At 42.1% G+C, this 22,703-nt stretch overlaps 1 protein-coding gene across 4 annotated transcripts in view; it reads left to right on the forward strand.

Moving 5' to 3' along the window:
- FMR1 (fragile X messenger ribonucleoprotein 1) overlaps positions 1-22,703 on the forward strand; it is a 102,993-nt gene that overhangs the window by 13,712 nt on the left and 66,578 nt on the right. For 2 of the 4 annotated variants that reach the window (XM_073599266.1, XM_073599262.1), the window contains exons 3-6: positions 6,747-6,840; positions 6,968-7,000; positions 16,025-16,096; positions 17,440-17,588. In XM_073599266.1, the coding sequence (XP_073455367.1) occupies positions 6,998-7,000; positions 16,025-16,096; positions 17,440-17,588 (224 nt within the window). In that variant the 5' untranslated portion in view covers positions 6,747-6,840; positions 6,968-6,997. The remainder of the gene's footprint in view (positions 1-6,746; positions 6,841-6,967; positions 7,001-16,024; positions 16,097-17,439; positions 17,589-22,703) is intronic. The other 2 variants (XM_073599264.1, XM_073599263.1) reach the window with 2 other exon arrangements.

Here is a 22,703-nt window from a genome sequence, read left to right on the forward strand (position 1 = left end):
AATGTACAGGTAGGTCACAGAATCATATTTGGAGGTTCTGGTGACACACTAGATCAGGAGTTGTTGAATATTCATTCAATGGGCTTCTTGGAGAATTTTCTTTAAATATTCAGTATGAGCAATGCTCTGACATGGAAGTGTCCGCTGAATTGATTCAGTTGGCCATTATTACTGGTTGTTGTGAGGAAGTCTTACTAATAAAAGATAATGCACACCTAGACATTAGATAACGGTGGACCCGATTTTCTTTTTACAGCTGGTCAGGGGATTGGACCCATCCACAGCCAATTGTTTTGGCCCTAGAAGCTATTGTCAATGGATAGTCCTTGCATTCTTCCCTAACTATAGATTGCTTTCATGTCCACCATCCCTACCCTGTCTACTGGTTTTCTCCCCCTTCCGTGTTGTTTTTTTTTTTTTTTTTTTTACAAATTGAGCTCTCCTGTCAGGTTTTTAATATAGTCTCTCAGAAAGCCTTTCTTCAGAATACCTGAACAGTGACTGCAGCTGATTGTCTTTTTTTCTAAAATGAAATTTGTGTACCCAGGTGGTGTCGGCAGGGCCCATAACTCAAATTTTTACAAATTCACTGGAGCTGGGCAAAATTTGAGCAGTGTATGGCTGGCTCTACACTCGGTAATGGAAAATTGTATCTTCCTGTATTGTACATTGTGGGACACAGTCACCATATTATTCATTACTCATAGGGGTTATGCGCCACCTACATATGACTGGACACTGGCAAAAAAACCCCCAAAAAGACGGGAAGTCCTCCCCTATATAACCCCTCTCATATAGGAAGTACCTCAGTTTTTTCACCAGTGTGTGAAGGTGATGGTCACCGCTGCGCATCTCTCAGTGCGAATTTATCACAGTCTCAACGGTTCCAGTATGGATCAGGAGATTGGTATTACCAGAACTATTCCTATAGCATGACATTTAGAAGAATGGTGACTGGGCCCCACTTTAGTTGAAATGTGGGATTTTTGCATGTAATGTGACCTTTTGGCATGTGCAATACCCTGCGCTGCAGATCCTGAAAAGGTATTTTAGGCAGGGTGTTATACAGGCACTGGCCCCCAGTACATGGGGACTGAGTCCCTGAAGGTCTTGCATGACAGTGTCTATGATGGGTAAAGGTTGGATCCGTAACCTTTTTGTCAGTGGGATCCTGCGGAGAGGATTGGTGAGTGCCCGGGATGCTTTCTAGTGTGTGTATGCCTTGCTGCCTTTATTAGAGTGTCTTTTCCTCTGTGGCCACTAGATGGCAGTAATGTAAATGAGAAAAGATTCCCCTGTATAGGTAATGCCACTGGTGCTTTTTCTACTACTTTTAATGTGGAAGAGTTGGTGTAGTACTGAGTGGGCATACGTATTTCTGCCCGCTCTATAATCCTGTGAGCATTCTTGTTTTTTCCACCTGTCATAAAGCTGTGTCTCATGGACTAGGTAGCATGTTTTTCCCACCTACTCGGTATGTTAGAGCAGCTTGCACAGCGTGGTTTTCTGGGGCTCACAGAGCAGTAAATGTACGGGCCTGTACATGAGCGAAAGTGTCCGAAAAAATGGTGTCAGAGGGGCAGGGCCTGTGACTGGGGGCTATGGTTTTGGTAGCAATAGCCAGTCGATACAGTGTGTAAACTACACAGAGTGCAGACTACAATGCAGTGCACATGCACAGAGTGCAAGCTATACTGTAGTGGAAACAGAATGTCACACGAGGCACAGGGCAGGCTCTTTAGTGTCAGGAAGGTTCACCCTCACAGTCAATGCATGGGACGCACACCTTTTTTAGGTAAGACACTAGCGGCTTGGTGGTCTACCTAAGCTAACCAGTGCACTGTGGTGTTTTAGTGTCCTTCCAGCTGATGGAGACCGCTTTTCAGTCCTATTGTTTTCATCCGGCCATATGTTTTAGTTTTTTTCTTCTAAAAACGGCAGAGTGGTGGGAGCATAGCTGGAGCAGAACAGTAAGACTCTAGACTTGCCCCTAGTGTCATTTCCCCTGAGGGTTATGGGATTCCAGGGGGGAAACTCCTCTTCAGAGGACTGCGGCATGGAAGCCCAGGGTCAGAGGGCAGTCCAGACCCAATAGGCCTTTGTGAATTTTTTCACAGAAATAATCCACACTCTTCGGAAGTTGCCACTACCTGAGTTACATTTCTGAAGCTTGGCGGTCCAGACTCTAGGAGAGATGCCGACTTTAATGTCAGGATCCACCCAGATGCTTGGGCTGGCAGCTGGCTCAGCCTTTTAACGAGCTTCTGAGACCTTGAGCTAGCCACTCCAGTCCCTCCCCAGCCCAGCCGGTGATGCTCTTTGCTCACTGAAGACTGAGAACTGAGTGATCATCGGCCTTTGATTACTCAGTTCTCCATTTAGAAGCGGCGGGGGACAGATGCAGCACCGGATCAACCTTGGTGGGTATAAATGATTTTTTTTTTTTTTTCGTAATCCTAAACTTCTCTATTGCCATGTAATCTATTTTTCATGAAATTGTTTCTGACTCTAGTTTTCTGCATCCATGTAATTTCCACTGTGAGTTGCAGTCATGTGCACCATTCTATGCACACTACAAATCCCTTAGGCCCCTTTCACACTGGGGCGGTGGGGGCGTCGGCGGTAAAACAGCGCTATTTTTAGCGCTGTTTTACTGTAGTTTTTGAGGCTGTATTCGGCCGCTAGCGGTGCGGTTTTAACCCCCGCTGGCGGCCGAAAAAGGGTTAAAACCGCTCGTACAGCGCGGCTATAGCCGCGATATTGCCGCGGTATAGCCGCGCTGTCCCATTGATTTCAATGGGCAGGAGCGGTTTAGGAGCGGTGAACACACCGTTCCTTCACCGCTCCAAAGATACGGCTCGCAGGACTTTTTTTACCGTCCTGCCAGCGCACCGCTTCAGTGTGAAAGCCCTCGGGCTTTCACACTAAACAAACAGCGGAGGCTGTTTAGGGGCGGTTTGCAGGCGGTATTTTTAGCGCAATAACGCCTGCAAACTGCCCCAGTGTGAAAGGGGCCTTAGTCTGTCTCGGGAGCAAGCAAGAGAGGGTGGTTATGTCCCTACATACTGTTGGACCATGGAGAATGAATGTAACCACCCTCTAACAGGAGGGGAAAGAAAGGGTAGTGATTGAAATTAATAGAAGGTACTTTTTTGAATAGATATTATTTTTTTATTTTTTTTTTTCTTTAAGCTAAAATTTCATTTCACTCTTAAATGGTCATAAAATCTAGACCAGAGGTAGGCAACCTTTTGGGAGATAGAGATCCACCTGGATAACATAGGCCCCCCCCCCCCCCCCCCCTCCAATAAAAAATTGAAGAAAACCTAGAAAAATCTAAAAATCTGCTAAAACGAATGTCACTGTAAAAAATAAAAACTTTTAGCTTACCGTAAAGTGATACTAAACACACGCTGTTTAATTTACATTGTCCCTTCTATTTCAGTATGTGGCTGATGACACTATATTTATGTTAATTTCTAGTCGATATACAGCTGTCACATGACCCAGATCTTTTCCAGCCTGTCGGAAGGGAAACCTAAGAAGGAGGAGCTTCTCGTCACATGTTCAAAATAAAAAAAAAAGCTTTATTTTGTAGAAATAACACGGTGTGAGCAGATTTTTGCCAGTCACAGACCCCTCTAACCTGTGTCTTAGAATAAGAATGAGGTGAATCCTCCTTTATTCTACATGTAATACCCTGCCCCCATTGTGTTTAGCTGGTTAGTGGACATGGAGGAGGAAAGTGGGCTGTCATTTACCACTGTGTATACGCTCACATGTGTGACTCTATAGCAGTGTTTCTCAATCATTATTCAGTCAAGGCACCCTTTACAATTCCGCACATCTCGAGGCACCCCATTCTAAAATGTAAAAAACTAAATTTATAGTTTTACACAATGCAACAACACCCATATGTGTAGGACACCCAACATTAGCAGTGATTTATTCTTCCAAAGCAAACATCTTTGCACACTGGTACTGACTAGTGTTCCAATGTTCCTCTTCTTCCTCACTCAGCTAATGTGACCCCAGTGCTGATGGAGAGGGGCAGGGGAGGAGCAAACAAGGGTTCTGTGCAGGTGCCCAATGTCCTCCTTCTCAACCGATGATTTCATTGGTTGTTAGAACACTGGTGGCTAGAAGGTTGTAATGGTGCACAATGAAAACCTGTGGCTTTATGTAACTAATAGGCAGGCTTGATCCACCTGCTGGCTTGTATACAAATTTTGAGGAGTTTCTAGGCAGTTTGCCAAGGCACCCTGGTTGAAAAAGGCTGCTCTATAGCCACATGGGCTGCTCAGATGTGATAGGGAGGAAATGCTCAGCATAGAAACTCACTGAAAACTGAGCATGTTCAGAGTTGCCACAACAGCTTTAAAATCCCTAGCTGAATTGGGGACCTGAACAGAAGGTGGGGATAGAGAGCAGCAGGATCAACCAGGATTTTTTCAGAATACAGAAAACGAATCTCACAGTGACTGAGTGAGTATGAACACTGTGTAATACGGCATTTATTGATAGTTTTTATGATGTGGGTTTAGTGACACTTTAAAAGTTAGCTTCAGTGAGAAACTTGCCATTCACATTCATTCACAAAGTTTGTCATGTCTATGGAGTAATTGGTCACTCCATAAGTCTGATGCTGGAGTTCTTCATGAAAGCAGAACATCTGGTACTGCAGGCTGATTTTCTTGACTACTGCCCCAATTTCTGGTCAGTGTAAGTAGGATGTAGGGCAGTGTCCAGGGCTTAGTAGGATGTAGGGCAGTGTCCAGGGCTTAGTAGGATGTAGGGCAGCGTCCAGGGCTTAGTAGGATGTAGGGCAGCGTCCAGGGCTTAGTAGGATGTAGGGCAGCGTCCAGGGGTCAGTAGTAGGTAGGGCAGCATACAGGAGTCAGTGATAGGTAGGGAAGCGTACAGGGGTCAGTAGGATGTAGGGAAGCGTACAGGGGTCAGTAGGATGTAGGGAAGCGTACAGGGGTCAGTAGGATGTAGGGAAGCGTACAGGGGTCAGTAGGATGTAGGGAAGCATACAGGGGTCAGTAGGATGTAGGGAAGCGTACAGGGGTCAGTAGGATGTAGGGAAGCGTACAGGGGTCAGTAGGATGTAGGGAAGCGTACAGGGGTCAGTAGGATGTAGGGAAGCGTACAGGGGTCAGTAGGATGTAGGGAAGCGTACAGGGGTCAGTAGGATGTAGGGAAGCGTACAGGGGTCAGTAGGATGTAGGGAAGCGTACAGGGGTCAGTAGGATGTAGGGAAGCGTACAGGGGTCAGTAGGATGTAGGGAAGCGTACAGGGGTCAGTAGGATGTAGGGAAGCGTACAGGGGTCAGTAGGATGTAGGGAAGCGTACAGGGGTCAGTAGGATGTAGGGAAGCGTACAGGGGTCAGTAGGATGTAGGGAAGCGTACAGGGGTCAGTAGGATGTAGGGAAGCGTACAGGGGTCAGTAGGATGTAGGGAAGCGTACAGGGGTCAGTAGGATGTAGGGAAGCGTACAGGGGTCAGTAGGATGTAGGGAAGCGTACAGGGGTCAGTAGGATGTAGGGAAGCGTACAGGGGTCAGTAGGATGTAGGGAAGCGTACAGGGGTCAGTAGGATGTAGGGAAGCGTACAGGGGTCAGTAGGATATTGGGAAGCGTACAGGGGTCAGTAGAATGTAGGGAAGCGTACAGGGGTCAGTAGGATGTAGGGCTGGGGTCAGGGAGGCAAGGTACTGGGGGTTGGGGGTCAGAGTATGGTATTAGGAGGGCACAGTACAAGTCCCCCCTAAGGATCTTTCCCTGCAGATGCTAAAAACATGGAAATATTATGTGACCACACAAGAGTGCTGCAGGAATAAGATGCTTAACGCGGAGTTCCACCCTAAAGTGGAACTTCCGCTCATCGGATTCCTCCCCCCCCCCCTGGTGTCACAATTGGCACCTTTCAGGGGGGAGGGGGTGCAGATACCTGTCTTATACAGGTATCTGCAGCCACTTCTGGGCTTAGACAGCCGCAGAATATCGGCAGAAGACCGCCCCCCACCCCCGTTGTGTGCTGGGAAACACACAGTTCCCAGCACACAACAGGGACCAGTGCAGAGGCGCAGCGCGACTCGCGCATGCGCAGTAGGGAACCGGGCAGTGAAGCCGCAGCGCTTCACTTCCCGATTCCCTGACTGAGGATGGCGGCGGGGCAGCCGAGAGCCGAGCGGTTGATCGGCTTCGGCTGCCGACATCGCTGGACCCTGGGACAGGTAAGTGGCCATTTATTAAAAGTCAGCAGCTGCAGTATTTGTAGCTGCTGGCTTTTAATATTTTTTTTTAAAGGTGCAGCTCCTCTTTAAAGGATTTAAAAGAAAAAAACAAAACTGAAATATCATGGCATGATAGATAGGATTTATGTGAATGAATTATGACAAATAACACTTCTCTGTTTAGTATTACTCTATCACAGCACACTTCCAAATAAGAAGCCTTTGGTTACCACATCAAAGGTTATCGGAGAGTCATGTGACTTACGAATTGCTGGTTAGGGCTACTGAATTTAATGCATTTTTAATAATTTTTAAATGATTTTTCTTCCAGACTTTAGCAATGAGCTAAGACAAATTGCTTTTGAAATGATGATGGCTATGTATTCATCTGCTAATGCTAAGCCTTGTGCTATTCATCATTTATTTTAAAAGTCACCTGTTTTGAACAAGTTTGTGATATTGTTATGAATTTACAATGCATTATTGTGATGGGTTTGTGCTTGCAGCTGGCAACCAGAGAGACAGATACCATTCCATGATGTAAGGTTCCCACCTCCTTCAGGGTACAATAAGGACATCAATGAAAGCGATGAGGTTGAGGTAAGTACTACATTCTTTGTAGAAATCCTGTGTTGATAACCTTTCTCATTTTGTATCCCTTCATTTCATTAATGCAGAACTCAGTAATAGATTATCAACTGTTCTCTTATTCATGTATTCTCTTTAGTTTTTGAGGGTGAAAGGAGAAGATGATTTCATGGTAGGTTGTGTGGCATGTAACCCTGAGATTTACTGTATTAACAAAAACCTTTCTCTAGATTACCCATTATGTTTGATGTTTTGATTTTGGTTCTGATAATTTTAAAGCAAACTTGTAGACAGAGGAGAGAGTAATAACTGACAGCAGGCTCACACAGCTAACAACATAAGACATTTTGGACAGCCATTGCTGACAGTCTAAAAATGCTACTTGCCTGGCCATGCATGCCTTTAGGACATGACCTGGAACAATCGTGCAGATTATGAAAGTCAGAATGAAGCCGAATGTCTCATCCACTGACTTGTTCAAAGTTATTGAATTAGAAGGTGCCGAAGCTAATGGATTAACATGACAACCAGTGAGCTCATTTCTAAAAGTAAAATATTCGCTGTAGCACACTCCACTCTTTCTCACCACTATTTCTTCGGTGGCCATATAGAGATGGATAACTAAAGAGTAATTAAAGTTTTACTGAGGAAAATACTACCCCAGAATGCAGAGCCTAGGCAATCGGTCACATAATGTCTGCCGATGAGTTTCACTCCATCTGAACTCTGTTGCTCCTCCTAAGCAGAGATCACATGACTCTACCCTTTCTGCAACACTGTAGGGAGGGTTTTTTTTTTTTTTTTTTTTTTTTTTTTTTACTCCTTTATCGATTTGGCAAGACTTTTATCACAGCTTTATAATAACATGTGAGTGTAGATCAATGTCTTAAACAGACAAGTATGTAGTGGGTTTGTGGATCATACAAACTGATTTAAACAGGGACCTTTGTTCTGACAGGCTATGCTAAATTGCTCACTGCACCTGCCCACTAAACCACTATGTTGTGCTTCTTTGTAAAGGGTAACCATTTTCTTTTTTAATTTTGTTATTTGAAGCCAAAACCTTTTTTCTATTTCGGATAGATTAGGGAATGGTTTAAGACCCATATTAATTTTTTCCCACCTGTGTCCCATTTAAGGCCGTTATATATCCGCAAATGAAAAAAAAAAAAAAAAAGGCCATGATGAGCTAGTATGCACCACATACTAGCTCATTATGAAATACTTACCTTAGAACGAGGTCCCCGCATCGCATCAAAGTCAACGTAGAGGGAGCTGACATTTTCCCCTCTGCGCTTCTTCCAGGTTCGCAGCTCTGGTGCTGTGAGTGGCCGGAGCCACGGTGACGTCACTCCCGTGCGAGAGTCGCCACTGACATCAGCGACTGCATGCAGGGTGAATGTCTCCTAAACCGTGTAGGTTTAGGAGATATTCATTTTACCTACAGGTGAGCCTTTTTATAGGCTTACCTGTAGGTAAAAAAGGGGGGTATACTACCACTTTAAGGAATTTTCCCTTCACTTCTTGTCCTGAAGACAACAACTCAATATTTTAGATTTCCCCTAATGAGGAATAGAGAGTGAATTTCCCCTAGATCACTTAAAAACTTTTTTTAAGATTACAATGGAAGGGTTAAAACTCCTGTCAGTAGTAGAGGCAGTTTTGCTTCCTCATGTTAGTGCCTCAAGCAAGGAGAACAGTATTGACATTGCAAAATCTTACTTCAAATGTCCTGACACTGGCAGTCAGAGGTAGCTGTGCATTAAACATCACACTGCAGATATACAACTATGAGGCAGTAGATACAGGGGTGTCTAGGTACACTCACATACCAGGAAGTGCACTGCTGTTTTTCAGGTGGAATACAAAACAAAAGGTATATTTTTCAGTGGATTTCTTGGGCACAATGTTCTTAAGATGTTACGTTTTAGCATAGGAAATCTTCACTTTTTGGGTTCATTTCCATTTTAAGCTTAAATGATTGCAAACTGATGTTTTTTTTTTTCTTATAAATATACATATAATCTTAGTTTTGCAAATAAACTTTTAACACATGTTTAGAGCACTGTGGGTTATCAAAGGCAAGAAAGAACACAGAAGACATTCCTTCGATTCTTTATTGATTAAAACCTTGGAGGAAGCTGTCATATGCTCTGACTCCTATACATGCGTATAAAAAGTTTTTAGCTTGGGCTTTTGGCTTCTATAAACAACACTTTTTACAAAGGGACAAAGAATTGGCTTGGAAAACATGAAAAGGAGCCTCTCTAATAAGGATGAGCTCAGGTGTGTTTGCAAGTCCACACGCCCGTCAGAAATCTGACACTCTACAGCCCTAATCACAGGTAGGTAGTGAGACTTTTCCCGATCCGTGTAGCATGAGCGCTGCGGAGTGTCATCTTCCTGGCAGGCACGGGCATATGGACTTGCGAACACGCCTGAGCTCATCCTTGCTCTCTAACATGAGAACACACATATTTGATATGCAATATTTCAGGTTTACTTACAAATTCTATTCAAGACACAAATCTGTCCAAAGTTTTGACCTTTGTGAAAGCGAATACCTACACTAAAAATATGTTTAATGAACATTAAAGTTCAACAATAGGCATCCTTCCCTTTTTTTTACATTTTTTTTTTTTTTTTTTTTATGCTGAATCCTAATCCGTAATTTAGTGCCTAAAATCTTTCCTGCCCTCTGTTAAAATAGTCAATTATCTGTGGGAGGGGCTACAGCCTTTCCTGGATTCTCATGACGACAGTCTTGTCGGGATATGTCCCCCTTCCTTCTCTTTGTGACTGATGTCGGCTCCAGGCTCTCTGCTAGCTCCTGAGACCAAGTGCAACTCAGCTCCTCTCCCCCTCCCTCCTCCCCTCTGTATGACCATAAGGCACCTTTCACACGAGTGTTCCAAACGGGTCCATCTGTCAGTCTTTCATACGGACCTGATTGAATGGTTCATTAACCCCTATGGACCAGTGGGTGTAAACAGACTTGTGTCTGTTTAACACCAAACCTACCTCTAATCCAATCTGGTCTGCTAAAAAAAAAAAAATGGAAAGGAATCTGGCCTTCTTTTGGCTAGGTGGATTGGATCAGGGAGCAGATGGTTGTAAACAGACAGCGAGGTCCGTTTATACTTGGCCGCCCATAGAGCAGAGCGGGCTCTGTCCCTTTCCGCTCTGCAGAAACTGAGCAGACATAGAACGGCTATCCATCTGCTCTGATCAGCAGGGGATCAGCAGACAGATCCCCTGCTGAACAAAACAGAGTCCACCACATTTGAAAGGGGCCTAAATATTAAATGATAATACAACCCCTGGCAAAAATGATGGAATCACCAGTCCCTGAGGATGTTCCTTCTGTTGTTTATTGTTGTAGAAAAAAAGCAGATCACAGACATGGCCAAAAACTAAAGGCATTTCAAATGGCAACTTTCTGGCTTTAAGAAACGCTAAAAGAAATCAAGAAAAATAATTGTGGTGGCCAGTAACAGTTAGATTTATAGAACAAGCACAGGGGATAAATTATGGAATCACTCAACTCTGAGGAAAAAATTATGGAATCATGAAAAAAAAACAAACAAAATAACACTCCAACACATCACTAGTACTTTGTTGCACCACCTCTGGCTTTTATAACTGCTTGCAGTCTCTGAGGCATTGACTTAATGAGTTATAAACAGTATTCTTCATCAATCTGGCTCCAGCCTTCTCTGATTGCTGTTGCCAAATCATCTTTGCCGGTTGTAGCCTTGTCATGGACCATTTTCTTTAACTTCCACCACAGATTTTCAATTGGATTGCGATCCGGACTGTTTGCAGGCCATGACATTGACCTTATGTGTCTTTCTTCAAGGAATTTTTTCACAGTTTTTGCTCTATGGCAAGATGCATTATCTTGATAAATGATTTCATCATCCCCAAACATCCTTTCAATAGATGGGATAAGAAAAGTGTCCAAAATTTCAATGTAAACCTGTGCATTTATTGAAGATTTAATGACAGCCATCTCCCCAGTGCCTTTACCTGACATGCAGCCCCATATCATAATTGACTGTGGAAATTTGCATGTTTTATTCAGACAGTCGTCTGCTTAAATCTCATTGTAACGGCACCAAACAAAAGTTCCAGCATCATCACCTTGCCCAATGCAGATTCGAGATTCATCACTGAATATGACTTTCATCCAATCATCCGCAGTCTACGATTGCCTTTCCCTAGCCCATTGTAACCTTGTTTTTTGTGTTTTAGGTGTTAGAGATGGCTTTCTTTTAGCTTTTCTGTATGTAAATCCCATTTCCTTTAGGCGGTTTCTTACAGTTCGGTCACAGATATTGACTCCAGTTTCTTCCCATTTGTTCCTCATTTGTTTTGTTGTACATTTTCTGTTTTCAAGGTATATTGCTTTAAGTTTTCTGTCTTGACGCTTTGATGTCTTCCTTGGTCTACCAGTATGCTTGCCTTTAACCACCTTCCCATGTTGTTTGTTTTTGGTCCATGTTTTAGACACAGCCGACTGTGAACAACCAACATCTTGTGCAACACTGCGTGATGATTTACCCTCTTTACCTACATACTAACAAGCAGATTTAATCTGATGCAGGTGTTAGTGTTTGTAATGAAAATTTACAGGGTGATTCCATATTTTTTTCCTTAGAATTGAGTAATTCCATAATTTATTCCCTGTGCTTGTTCTATAAATCTAACTGTTACTGGCCACCACAATTATTTTTCTTGATTTCTTTTAGTGTTTCTTAAAGCCAGAAAGTTGCCATTTGAAATGCCTTTAGTTTTTGGCCATGTCTGTGATCTGCTTTTTTTTTTCTACAACAATAAACAACTGAAGGAACACCCTCAGGGACTGGTGATTCCATAATTTTTGCCAGGGGTTGTACATAGAATACTATTTTAAGGTATAACACAACACTACTTTACAGTAAAACAAAATGTAATAAAATAATCAGAGCCAATATTGTGATTTATCATTTTATTGACTATTCAGATTGTTGTGTGATTGAGGCAATGGAACCTTCCATTCTCATCTGCCTAGACTGGGTTCACACTGTTGTTGCAGTTTGGCGACTCCATGGACTTTCTATTAGGTCCTGTGTTTTTGGGACATTTTCTGAAAGTGCACCAAAGATGCAGCATGCTTGACTTTTGATGAACTTTCAAAAAACGCACCAAAAACGCGTGACCTAATAGAAAGTTTCTAGGAAACCGAAGGTTAACTGCACGAAAACCATGTGTACACCAGCAGTGTGAAACCTGCCTTATATTTTCAAATAGGACAGATCTATTCAGAGACCTGGACAGAGGAGTGTCGCATTTTAATTTAGTATATGAAATAATATCTCTATGGCAAAAGTTTTCTTTCATTTTAAATACTGTTGAAGGATTAACCCCCTTTACATTTTTATTGCTATCTGGAGCTGCATTACAAAGCCAAGTCATGCGCCTGCACAAATGCATATGAATTTGGCTGTGTTTGTGCGCCCCGGAATAGAGACAGTGGCCTATCCTCCATGGGTGCAATATGTGTGGTGCACACAGGACCTTCGATAAAGGGGTACAGCCAGGTCTCCTGTACAAGGCTCAGGCCCCATCTGTTTATCAGAGGGGCCCATGCAGCAGTGGGAATGGGATCATAGACAGGGTGGGTGATCATTGTGGCATGGGTCTTCCTGCAGCAGCTAAAAGCTGACTTTTCCTCTTCTCCCTCCTGCCGGATTTCAGAAGCTGCAGGGAGAGCCACACTGGGGATCAGCTCCGGTAATTTTCAATCACACAAATCCCCAATTGAATTCTTCTGTGTGCCCCTCTCCCCCTACAGTGCTGACAGCTTTTTCTCCCTCCTGCTGGCTGCTGAGGGAATATGGGGATTGTTTCAAGACAGAGAGTGGGGGCAGTAAATATATTATATTTGCCAGCCCTTTCTTTCCTGAATGAACACAGTGATTGATCAGTATTGATCACTCACTGTGTTTGTTTATAGCTAAAATATAGTAAACATTGTTTACTATGTTTCCGCGTGTGAATGAACAGGAGCCTCTTTACAGAGCACCTCCCGTTCATTCATCTCTATTGCATTAAGGCTGCAGAGAAAGGATTGGGGATTTTTGTCCTCAAATCCTTTTTTTTCACAAAAGTCAGATACCCCCCAACAGTGTTTTGAAAAAATATGTAAAAAATAATTTAAAAGATGGAAAAATGTATTTAAAAAATTGTAAAACATAATTTTCAAGATATATTAGGGGCTCATTCACACAGGTTCTCTGGCTCATACAATGTGAATGAGTGGTTTGTTTGTGTGGCTGGAGCTGCTTGTTACTCTGTGGGGGTGCAACAGTGGCCTTGAATGTATTGTCTGTCATTAGGACCTGCAGCTGTGTTCCTACAGGCATTGCATCCCCATAGAGTAACATAGGCTGTTTGCACACAGCTACAGACACACAAAAAATGTTGATTCACACTGTACAGGCCACAGCACCTCATGTCCCCATTCACACAAAGAGCTTTATTTACTGGGTACAGTTTTAGATTTGACAGTAAGTTATGTTGTCTTTGTACCCACTAATAACAATTTTGTGTATTTTTAGCAAAAAATATAATTTTGGTACTTTTGGGAATGGACCTGTCAGGTAGGCTGTATGGGGACCGTGATTTCGAACAGCAGCACCAGGTGCACGTGAGCCCCTGTGCTCTTGCATATTGTGTAACGATAGGCATTCGCTGTTCCGTGTCTTTGCTCCAGTTGCAGTTGTCACAGCTGGAGCGAAGATTCATCCAGTGTGTAGCAGGGATGATCTCAGGTGTGTTCAGACACAGGCCAAACTCACCCAGGCTATTCCACTGGGAAGCTGTCAAATCCAACAGTTAGTCACAGATATTCCCTGCCCAGCAGTATGTTCCTTGCATAATTAGCTGTTTGGCAGCTTCCCAAGGGGATAGCTCTGGTGGGTTCGGACTCATCCAAACATGCCTGAGCTCATTGGATAGGAGATTGGTGACCATCTAATGCTGTGATTAGCCACTGCTAAGGCAGATCATTGTTCTTTTAGCCTCACCTACAGGACCCAGGTAATAGAAGGAAGGGAGCCCACTCTGCTTCACTTACTACTGAACTTTCTGCCAACTACTACTGAACTCTCTGCCTTACATACTGCTGCACACTGCGCCACTTACTACAGAACCTCTAAATTCCGTGCCATTTATTGCTGACCTCTGAACTTTGTACCACGTATTGCTGACTCCTGAATTCTAAACCCGTAAGCGGTGGAGGCATTCCCTTTCTTGCAGCGTATACATGCCCCTTGTATATGTGACGCTGTGAGAAAGAAATGCCTCGGCCACTTATGATTGGCTGTCCACAGTGATAGTTCAGGCTGGTTCAGACTTGTGTCTGAACACACTTTAGCTCATTTTTAGAGGGGGGGGGGGGTTGGTGTTTGTGTATGTACATATATGTATAAAAATGTATGTACGTTCATTCATTCAAACAGAAAGATATAGACAAAAAAGGTGTCTGATGTTTCCCATGTCTTTCCTTATAAATGAACACAGTGCCATGTGTAGAGATCATTTTCTGTGTTCATCCAGGGGGTCCCTGAGCATTAGAGCGGTTTCACCGACACTCCCCCCTAACCCGCTCACCATCCTGGTAACCCGTTCCCTCTTGTACTCGCAGTGAAGTGAGGAGAAGGCGACATTGGCTTTGAAAGTGCTGATTAATCAGAATTGGGGGGAATGGGTGGTGAGGGACATAGGGGGGAGGTCACAGCTCAGGGAGGATCAGAGGAGGTGGAGGAAAGTTGCAGAGTAGAGAGGACACAAACTGCGGCTGAAAGTGCAGCTCAGAACACAGGACCAGCAGAGCTGCTGAAGGTGAGGAAACTGCACAGCTTGTCACGCTGCATCTGCTTCCTGCTTTTAGTGTGATGACGCATCTCCATGGAAACGGAGGCATGTGAAAAGCGTGCCTGCTCAAGCTGGCAGCTCAGGTGTGCGCACTTCGCCAAGTGTAGCCACATGTACTGTATAAACAATCAAACAGAGAGAGGACTGTTAATTGCTCATTTATGAGAGTTGAAGTGCCTGTACTCTGCAAATTTAAGCACTTGGGAACAAAAGCAAAGGTTTGTAAGCATAGGGTAACGGCTCTTTTCACTGTCCCATAGCCAAAACAGAAGGTGAGAGGAATTCCCTGCAAATTAAGGGAATCCCTTGCAAGCCCCCCAGGTCACCAAAACTAGTGTCCCCATTGCAAGATTTTCCCTTTATTACTGTTCTGGGGACGACCCAGAATTTGGGATTTTCTTTTACTTTCCCCTTCTAATGATAATGGTAAACAGGACATATGGAGAGGGTGAATCTCCTTAATGGGGGCACAGATCGCAATAAAAGCTGACAGGTGTTCTAATCCCTCTCCACTCTATCCAAAACTAAAAACGGTTTTGCCTTTATGTTAAACTTTATTTGCTGATTTTTGGACAAAGAGGTTGGGGTTCACTGTTTAGGATTGTATACAGTAAGCATAACACACACAGAACTGCACAAAGCGTTCTTAAAAATGAAACGTTTGCCTTAAAATCACCAGAAAATTAAACGAAAAAAATCTTGTAAATTGTTTTGTGTCTAAATTCTTGTAATTGTCTGTTATGTTTTCACAGTTGAAGTGCTGCCTGGTGAAATAGGAGAGAAGGCAGAGAGCTGCTGTGAGTGACTCCTGCAGTCTCTCTGCTCATCTACAGTTGATGTTCTTAGAATAAAGTTCAAACATAATAGCAATGTAGCCTTGTGTTTTAGTAATATTATTATATGGGGGTGGGTTGGTGGGTAGGCAGTACATAACATTCAGGCATAAGTCAGGAGGCAGGTCTGGCACCACATCCACCTTTGTAAATGATTGAATTTCTGTAGGCACAGAAGAATAACTCGTACTCTTCACTATGAAGCAAGTACCAAAGACAGGCAGAAACATGGATTGCTTGCACACGATAAGAACAGACCTTTAGGCAACGGAAGCTAAAACAATGTTTTTTTTTTTTCTAATTACAATTGTCTTAAACAATTACTTTTGGGTTATATTGATTGTAAAAAGACTTTTGGCTTTTTTTTAATACTTAATAATGGCTAAGTTGCTTTACAGACTTTATATTGTAACAGCCTCCCATGCGTTTACTCTGTTTTCTAGGTTTATTCCAGGGCAAATGAAAAAGAGCCATGCTGCTGGTGGCTAGCTAAAGTTAGAATGATAAAGGGTGAGGTAGGAATATGTCTCTATTTCATTTGATATCAATTTATATTTCTCCTAGACTGATAATGAGATTGCTGTCTTCTAGGTCCCAGTCACACTTGTGCATTTTTGGTGCAGGTAAATGCATGTGAAACTGCATGCTTGCAGAGGTCTGTACCTTTAGTCGTCGTCTTTGTTCAAGTCTGTATGGTTTTCACGCCCTTCCAGCGTCATTGACCATACTGGCACAGATCCTATTATCTCATCAGATATGATCAATGGCTCGTGTCCTAGCATACGGCTAGGGGGGTGGTAAAAATAGTCAGTTACACTGCTGGTTTACCATCTCCTAACCTCCCACCTGAAGCTACAACAGCAGCTGCAAAACAATTGGAATCCCTGGTGTGTTTGGCAGGAAAAACTGCTGCCAAATGCAATCCATTCAAGTGAGTGGGGCTGTGCTCCAACCCCCCTGCAGCCCAATGTAATACACTCGCTTACGGTGCAGTAGTGCAGACTTTTTAGGCTTAAAAGAGGTGGTGAGGAAGTGCCTTGTAAAAAAAAAAAAAAAAAGTTCCACAATTGCTTTTCAGATGGGCAGCAGGGTCTGCTGCAGGTGTGAACAAGCCCTAAATTGGAACTATGTGCAAAATACCAAATGCCATATATACTGCAATGTAGGCTGTCAATGGCATTAACACAACATTCTTTTTCCCCCAAATACATAGTTTATCCTGCCTGTAAGTCTGTTATTTTTCAACTTGCTTTAACAGTCAGAGGTGTCCAGCAAGAGTGACAGTTAGATGATTGAGGTTACACACTGGGGTTGATTACTGAAGGCAAATGCAGTGTGCATTTGCACTCATTTTCTCCAAAGCTTAGTGAATGTGCTGAAGCTCTGCTGATTTCTATCATCCAATCATGTGCAGGTAAAAACTTTTTTTTTTTCTAATTGGGTATTCTTTACAAAGTGAAGCTTCACCACAGTCACTAAGCTCCGGGGAAATAAGTGCAACTGCACTTGCAAAGTTGCACAGTCTATTTGCCTTTAGTAAGTCAACCACCTTGTTTAATCACCCTAAGTCAGAAAGTGTGTTTTAGGCTGGATCATCAGGTGAAAATAAAGGCAGAGAATCCTAAAAAGAAAAATGTAGCTATCACATCTGAGGAATTAGTAAGCTGCAATATGTCACATTTTTGATTTAGGGTATATAGTAGATATACTATAAAACGCAGATCTTCTCATGCATTTTACTAGGCCACAAATGCACAAGTGTAAATAATCCAGGCTTTTTTGCTTCCTTATTTTTAACACATTCTCATTTGAGAATGTTAATGTAAGGTTATTTTATTATGTTTATTTTTCATCCCAGTTTTATGTAATAGAATATGCAGCTTGCGACGCTACATACAATGAGATTGTCACAATAGAACGACTGAGGTCTGTAAACCCTAACAAGCCAGCAACAAAAAATACATTTCACAAAGTAAAGTTGGATGTACCTGAAGATCTGCGGCAAATGTAAGTACATTTGGTAGATTTGAAGCGTACTGTGTAGCAAGACTGCTGCCTTTCCCCAACATAGGTTACAACTTACTTATTGAGTTTTATATGCCATTGGTGCCCCACCTGTATTCTGCTAGGCTGGTTCTATACTTGATCATCTTTTTTGTGCCTAGGCGAAGAACAGCCACACAGGGTGTTTAGACCCAGACACTCACTCCCTCACCCAAGAAGGTCTATTCCAGGGGTGTCCAACCTATGGCCCAAGATGGCTATGATTGCGGCCCAACAAGAAATTGTAAATTTACGTAACCACGTTTGGTGTGTGTGTGTTTTTTCTTTTCTTTCAGCTTCATGTGTGAGCGAGCACATGAAGCTGAAGAAAAATATGACTCTTTACTGGACTTTTAAGAGTTTTTTTTTTTTTTATCTTCTCAAAGAAAAATATCCCACTGTTCGCAATTGCGCCTTATTCATGTAATTAGTTTTCAGTAGGACGTGTATTTGTGAGCAAATATTTTCAAGGATGAAGCATTCGAAGGGCAAAAGTGGTCAAAATATCTGATGAGCACCTCGAGAATTCATTTTGAATTGCTGCTACATCCTTTGAACCAGAAATTAAAGCGTTAGCTTATCAAAAACAGTGTCAAATATCACACTAGTTTTATGTTGCCCTCTTTTACTTTAAGAGAAAAACATATTACCAAAAAAACAAACAAAAAACAATGAAGTTTTATTACTCAGGTAAATTATCTGTATCGGTGATCTTTAACTTGTGATCTGCCCAACTTTTTCTGTTCATCAGCTATCCTTATTGTTAATATATTTTATGTGTGGCCCAAGACAGTTCCTCTTCCAAAGTGTCCCAGAAAGGTTAAAAGGTTGGACACCCCTGGTCTATTCTTTACATTGCATATTTGCTTCTTATGCTATATCGGAGCTACCACATTTCCTGCCAGATGGTTAAGGCAATAGGCGCCATTATTTTGGTAAAGAATAAAGTAATAAAATGCATTTTTTTTTTTTTTTTTTTTAATTCATGTACAAGTTTTGTGTTCGGTGCTGCAAAAATATCTGATACATTTTTTGTGTTTGAAAAGAGGGTAGTTAAAAGGTACCTATAGATTTAAGAAGACCGTAAGATGTTTGTGCAGGATCAGTCAGCAAAACATCTCTTCTTCTGAAAGTCCTTTAGCTTATAAATGTCAAGTGAACATGTTTAGAGAGTCATTAAGCACTGCAGACATCTCTGATAACCCTTCACAATCCTGTTTTTTTTTGTAACCTTTATTGTATACAAAGGATACACAAAAATGCATCTTTACCGTTTACCTTTATCAATACCTTTTGGTATTTGCTACTTGATTTGCCAAGGACTGTCCAAGTCTGTGGTACGTCCTTAATAGCCCCATTGTCTTGTCCTTTCAAGCAGAACTCCGGGATCATCGAAAAATCCCCCATTAGAGCGCACACACACAACACTAAACAGTTATTACATTTGTAAAATTCCTTACCATTGAAGAGAAAAGTCTAATGAAATTTTCAGAAAGTCCTCTCTGTAATTCAAAAAATGCATCATGCATTCTGCCAAGGAGGAGGTGTTAGAAGAGTGATTACATCATATCCTCCCTTCTCTCTCTAACTACATTTCCCATGAACCTTCCGGAATTGCTCTGAACGTGGGAGGTACACTAGCCCTGTACATGTTAACCACTGGCCTTTTTTTGAAACTTGTTGTTTTACAAGTTAAAATCCTTTTTTTTTTTTTTTTCTTGAAAATTACTAAGAACCCCAAACATTATATATATTTTTTTTCAGACACCATAGAGAATAAGATGGCAGTCGTTGCAATACTTTGTCACACCATATTTGCATAGCGATCTTACAAACGCAAGTTTTTTTGAAAAAAATAAATTTTTTTTAATTAAAAAAATTAAGAAAACAGTAAAGTTAGCCCAATTTTTTTTTTTTTTTTTATTGTGATAATGTTACGCCGAGTAAATTAATACCCAACATGTCATGCTTCAAAATTGCACCCGCTCATGGAATGGCGACAAACTTTGAAATGTAAAAATATCCATAGGCGACGTTTAAAAATTTCTACAGGTCACCGGTTTTGAGTTACAGAGGAGGTCTCTTGCTAGAATTATTGCTCTTGCCCTAACGATCGTGACAATACCTCACGTGTGGTTTGAACACCGTTTACATATGTGGGCATGACTTACGTATGTGTTTGCTTCTGCATGTGAGTGGTACGGGGTGCTTTAAAAAAAAAAGTTCTTATTTATGGTGTTTTTTTTTTTTTTTTTTTTTTTTACACTGTCCCTTTTAAAAAAAAAAAAAAAATAAGTTTTGGATCACTTTTATTCCTATTACAAGGAATGTAAACACCCCTTGTCATAGAAAAAAAGCATGACAGGACCTCTTTAACCACTTAAGGACCGAGCCTCTTTTAAAGCAGAGGTCCGGCCGTTTTTTTTTTTTTTTTTTTAAAGTCCGTAACTACAAACACTGTAGCTGCTGACTTTTAATAAGGGCACTTAGCTGTCCAGCGAGCCTGCGATGTCGGCCCCCGCGAGGCCGATCCGTCGCCGCCATACTAACACAGTGGAGCCTGTTTCTTACTGCACATGTGCGAGTGGCACGGCACTTTGTGAATGGACGCCTGTCTATTGGGACACACTCATGTCCCAGAAGACATCGCGTCCCATCTCCCAGGAGACAACAAGAGGAAGGACAAGAACCGCGGACTAGGAAGTGGCAGATTAGGACAATCTGTCTAGCAACAGCCATTTCTGGTAAGTAAAAAAAATTTTTTTTTTTCAAATGTTTTTTAATGTATTTTAAACACTTAAGCCCTGGACCATTTGGCTGCCTAAAGACCAGAGGACTCTACAATTTGGCACTGCGCTGCTTTAACTGGTAATTGCGCAGTCATGCAATGCTGTACCCAAACAAAATTTGCGTCCTTTTTGTTCACACAAATAGAGCTTTCTTTTGATGGTATTTGATTGCCTCTGCGATTTTTTTTATTTTTTGGGATATAAACTCAAAAAGACCAAAAATTTTGTAAAAAAAAATTGATATTTTCTACTTTTTGTTATAAGAAAAATCCAATCAACTCAATTTTAGTCATACATTTAGGCCACAGTATCTTAAGCCACACGTCTTTGGTAAAAAAATGTCAATAAGCGTATATTTATTTGCGCAAAAGTTATAGCGTCTACAAACTAGGGTACGTTTTCTGGAATTTACATAGCTTTTAGTTTATGACTTTATGACTTTTATTTCTTGAGGTGCTAAAATGGCAGGGCAGTGCAATTCCCCCCCCCCCCCCTCACACATGCCATGGTTCTATGTGGAATTGCACCCCAAAATACATTTTGCTGCTTCTCCTGAGTACAGGCATACCACATGTGTGGGACTTTTTGGGAGCCTAGCCGTGTACGGGGCCCCGAAAACCAAGCACCGCCTTCAGGATTTCTAAGGGCGTAAATTTTTGATACCTATAACAGTTTTGAAGGCTGCCCCCCCCCCAAATGACCCCTTTTGGAAAGTAGACACCTCAAGCTATTTGCTGAGAGGCATGGTGAGACATGAAAGCCGACCGCTGGCTGAAAAGAATGATGCCTAAACCCACAGGCATCATTCTGGTATAACCACTCAAAGTCCAGCAACATTCCAGTACGTTGCTGGTCCTTGTTGGGCATATATTGTAATCTTTTTTTTTTTTCATGCAGCCTGTGGGCTGAACGAAAAAAAGATATTAATCGGTGGGTATGCCCACCATTAGAATACCTCCCTTCATCCACCCACTTCTAATGATGCGCATATATACACCATTTTGTTTTTAAATGTGGTGGTGAAATCGCCTCCTACAGCGCTGGAGTCACGGCTTTATTTATTGTGGGAACAAACGCTGTTGCTGTCAAGATAAATAAATCAGTGCTGCAGCTGAATGGCCTAAAAAATATAGACCGAAGCATGGGGGCATCCGCCCCAAAAGTTAGGAGCAAATCACTCCTCCACCCCTGCTGCCCCCATGCTTCGGCTTATATGCTCTTTTTTTGTTTGTTTTTTTAGCTGTGGTGGTGAAATCACTTCCTACAGCGCTGGAGTCGTGGCTTTATGTATCTTGGGAGCAAACGCTGTTGCTTTCAAGATAAATAAATCTGCGCTGCAACTGAATGGCGTACCTGCTAAGCAAATGATGGTTAACAATAAAACAAAGTAACATTACAGTATAACAGTAAGACATACCATGCCTGCAAAGCAAATACAAAAAAAAATAGTAAAAAATAAAACCTTTTTTAACGCAATCTGTGCCTAAAATATATATATATATATGCCGAAGCATGGGGGCATCCGCCCCAAAAGTTAGGAGCACTCCTCCACCCCTGCTGCCCCCATGCTTGGGCATATATGCTCTTTTTTTTAGCTGTGGTGGTGAAATCACTTCCTACAGCACTGGAGTCACGGCTTTATGTATCGTGGGAGCAAACGCTGTTGCTGTCAAGATAAATAAATCCGCGCTGCAGCTGACTGGCGTACCTGAAAACAAAGAAATTGGTTAACAATAAAACACAGTAAACAGTAAAGTATAAAAAAATTACATACCTGAAAAGCAAACATGATAAAACATAATAACAATAAAACATTGCAGAATAGAATACAGTAAAAAAGAGCAGAAAAATAGAGAGAGAATAGAGCAAGAGAACAATAATACGACAACTATTTTTTTTTTTTTTTTATTGTATATACATGTTTGTGGGTTTTTTTTTTTTTTTTTTTTTGTAACGGTTGTAACAGTAACGATTCCAGGTTCGGGTCTCTCAAAATGCAATGGCATCTTCTTGGGAGACCCTGTGTAAGTGTGTCCTAGTCTGTGCAGTGCTGTACCCTACGCTAATACTCAACTACTGTATGGTAGCGTTCAGAACATTCACCAATGCAAAGACCAGGATTGTCAGGACAGGAGGGACAATAATAGCGGGTGTTGCGCCTATATCCGCGCTTGCTGCAGACACGACATCTTCTTTGGGGGGCTCATTGGGTAGGGGTACTCGGGAGGACATATGGAAAATGCCTCTCATGCAGCCGGCTTAATGCATTTGGATTGGGAAGGTGAGGTAG

This window comes from Aquarana catesbeiana, linkage group LG09 (assembly GCF_042186555.1).
Source record: "Aquarana catesbeiana isolate 2022-GZ linkage group LG09, ASM4218655v1, whole genome shotgun sequence".
In the NCBI taxonomy this organism is placed as follows: Eukaryota; Metazoa; Chordata; class Amphibia; order Anura; family Ranidae; genus Aquarana; species Aquarana catesbeiana.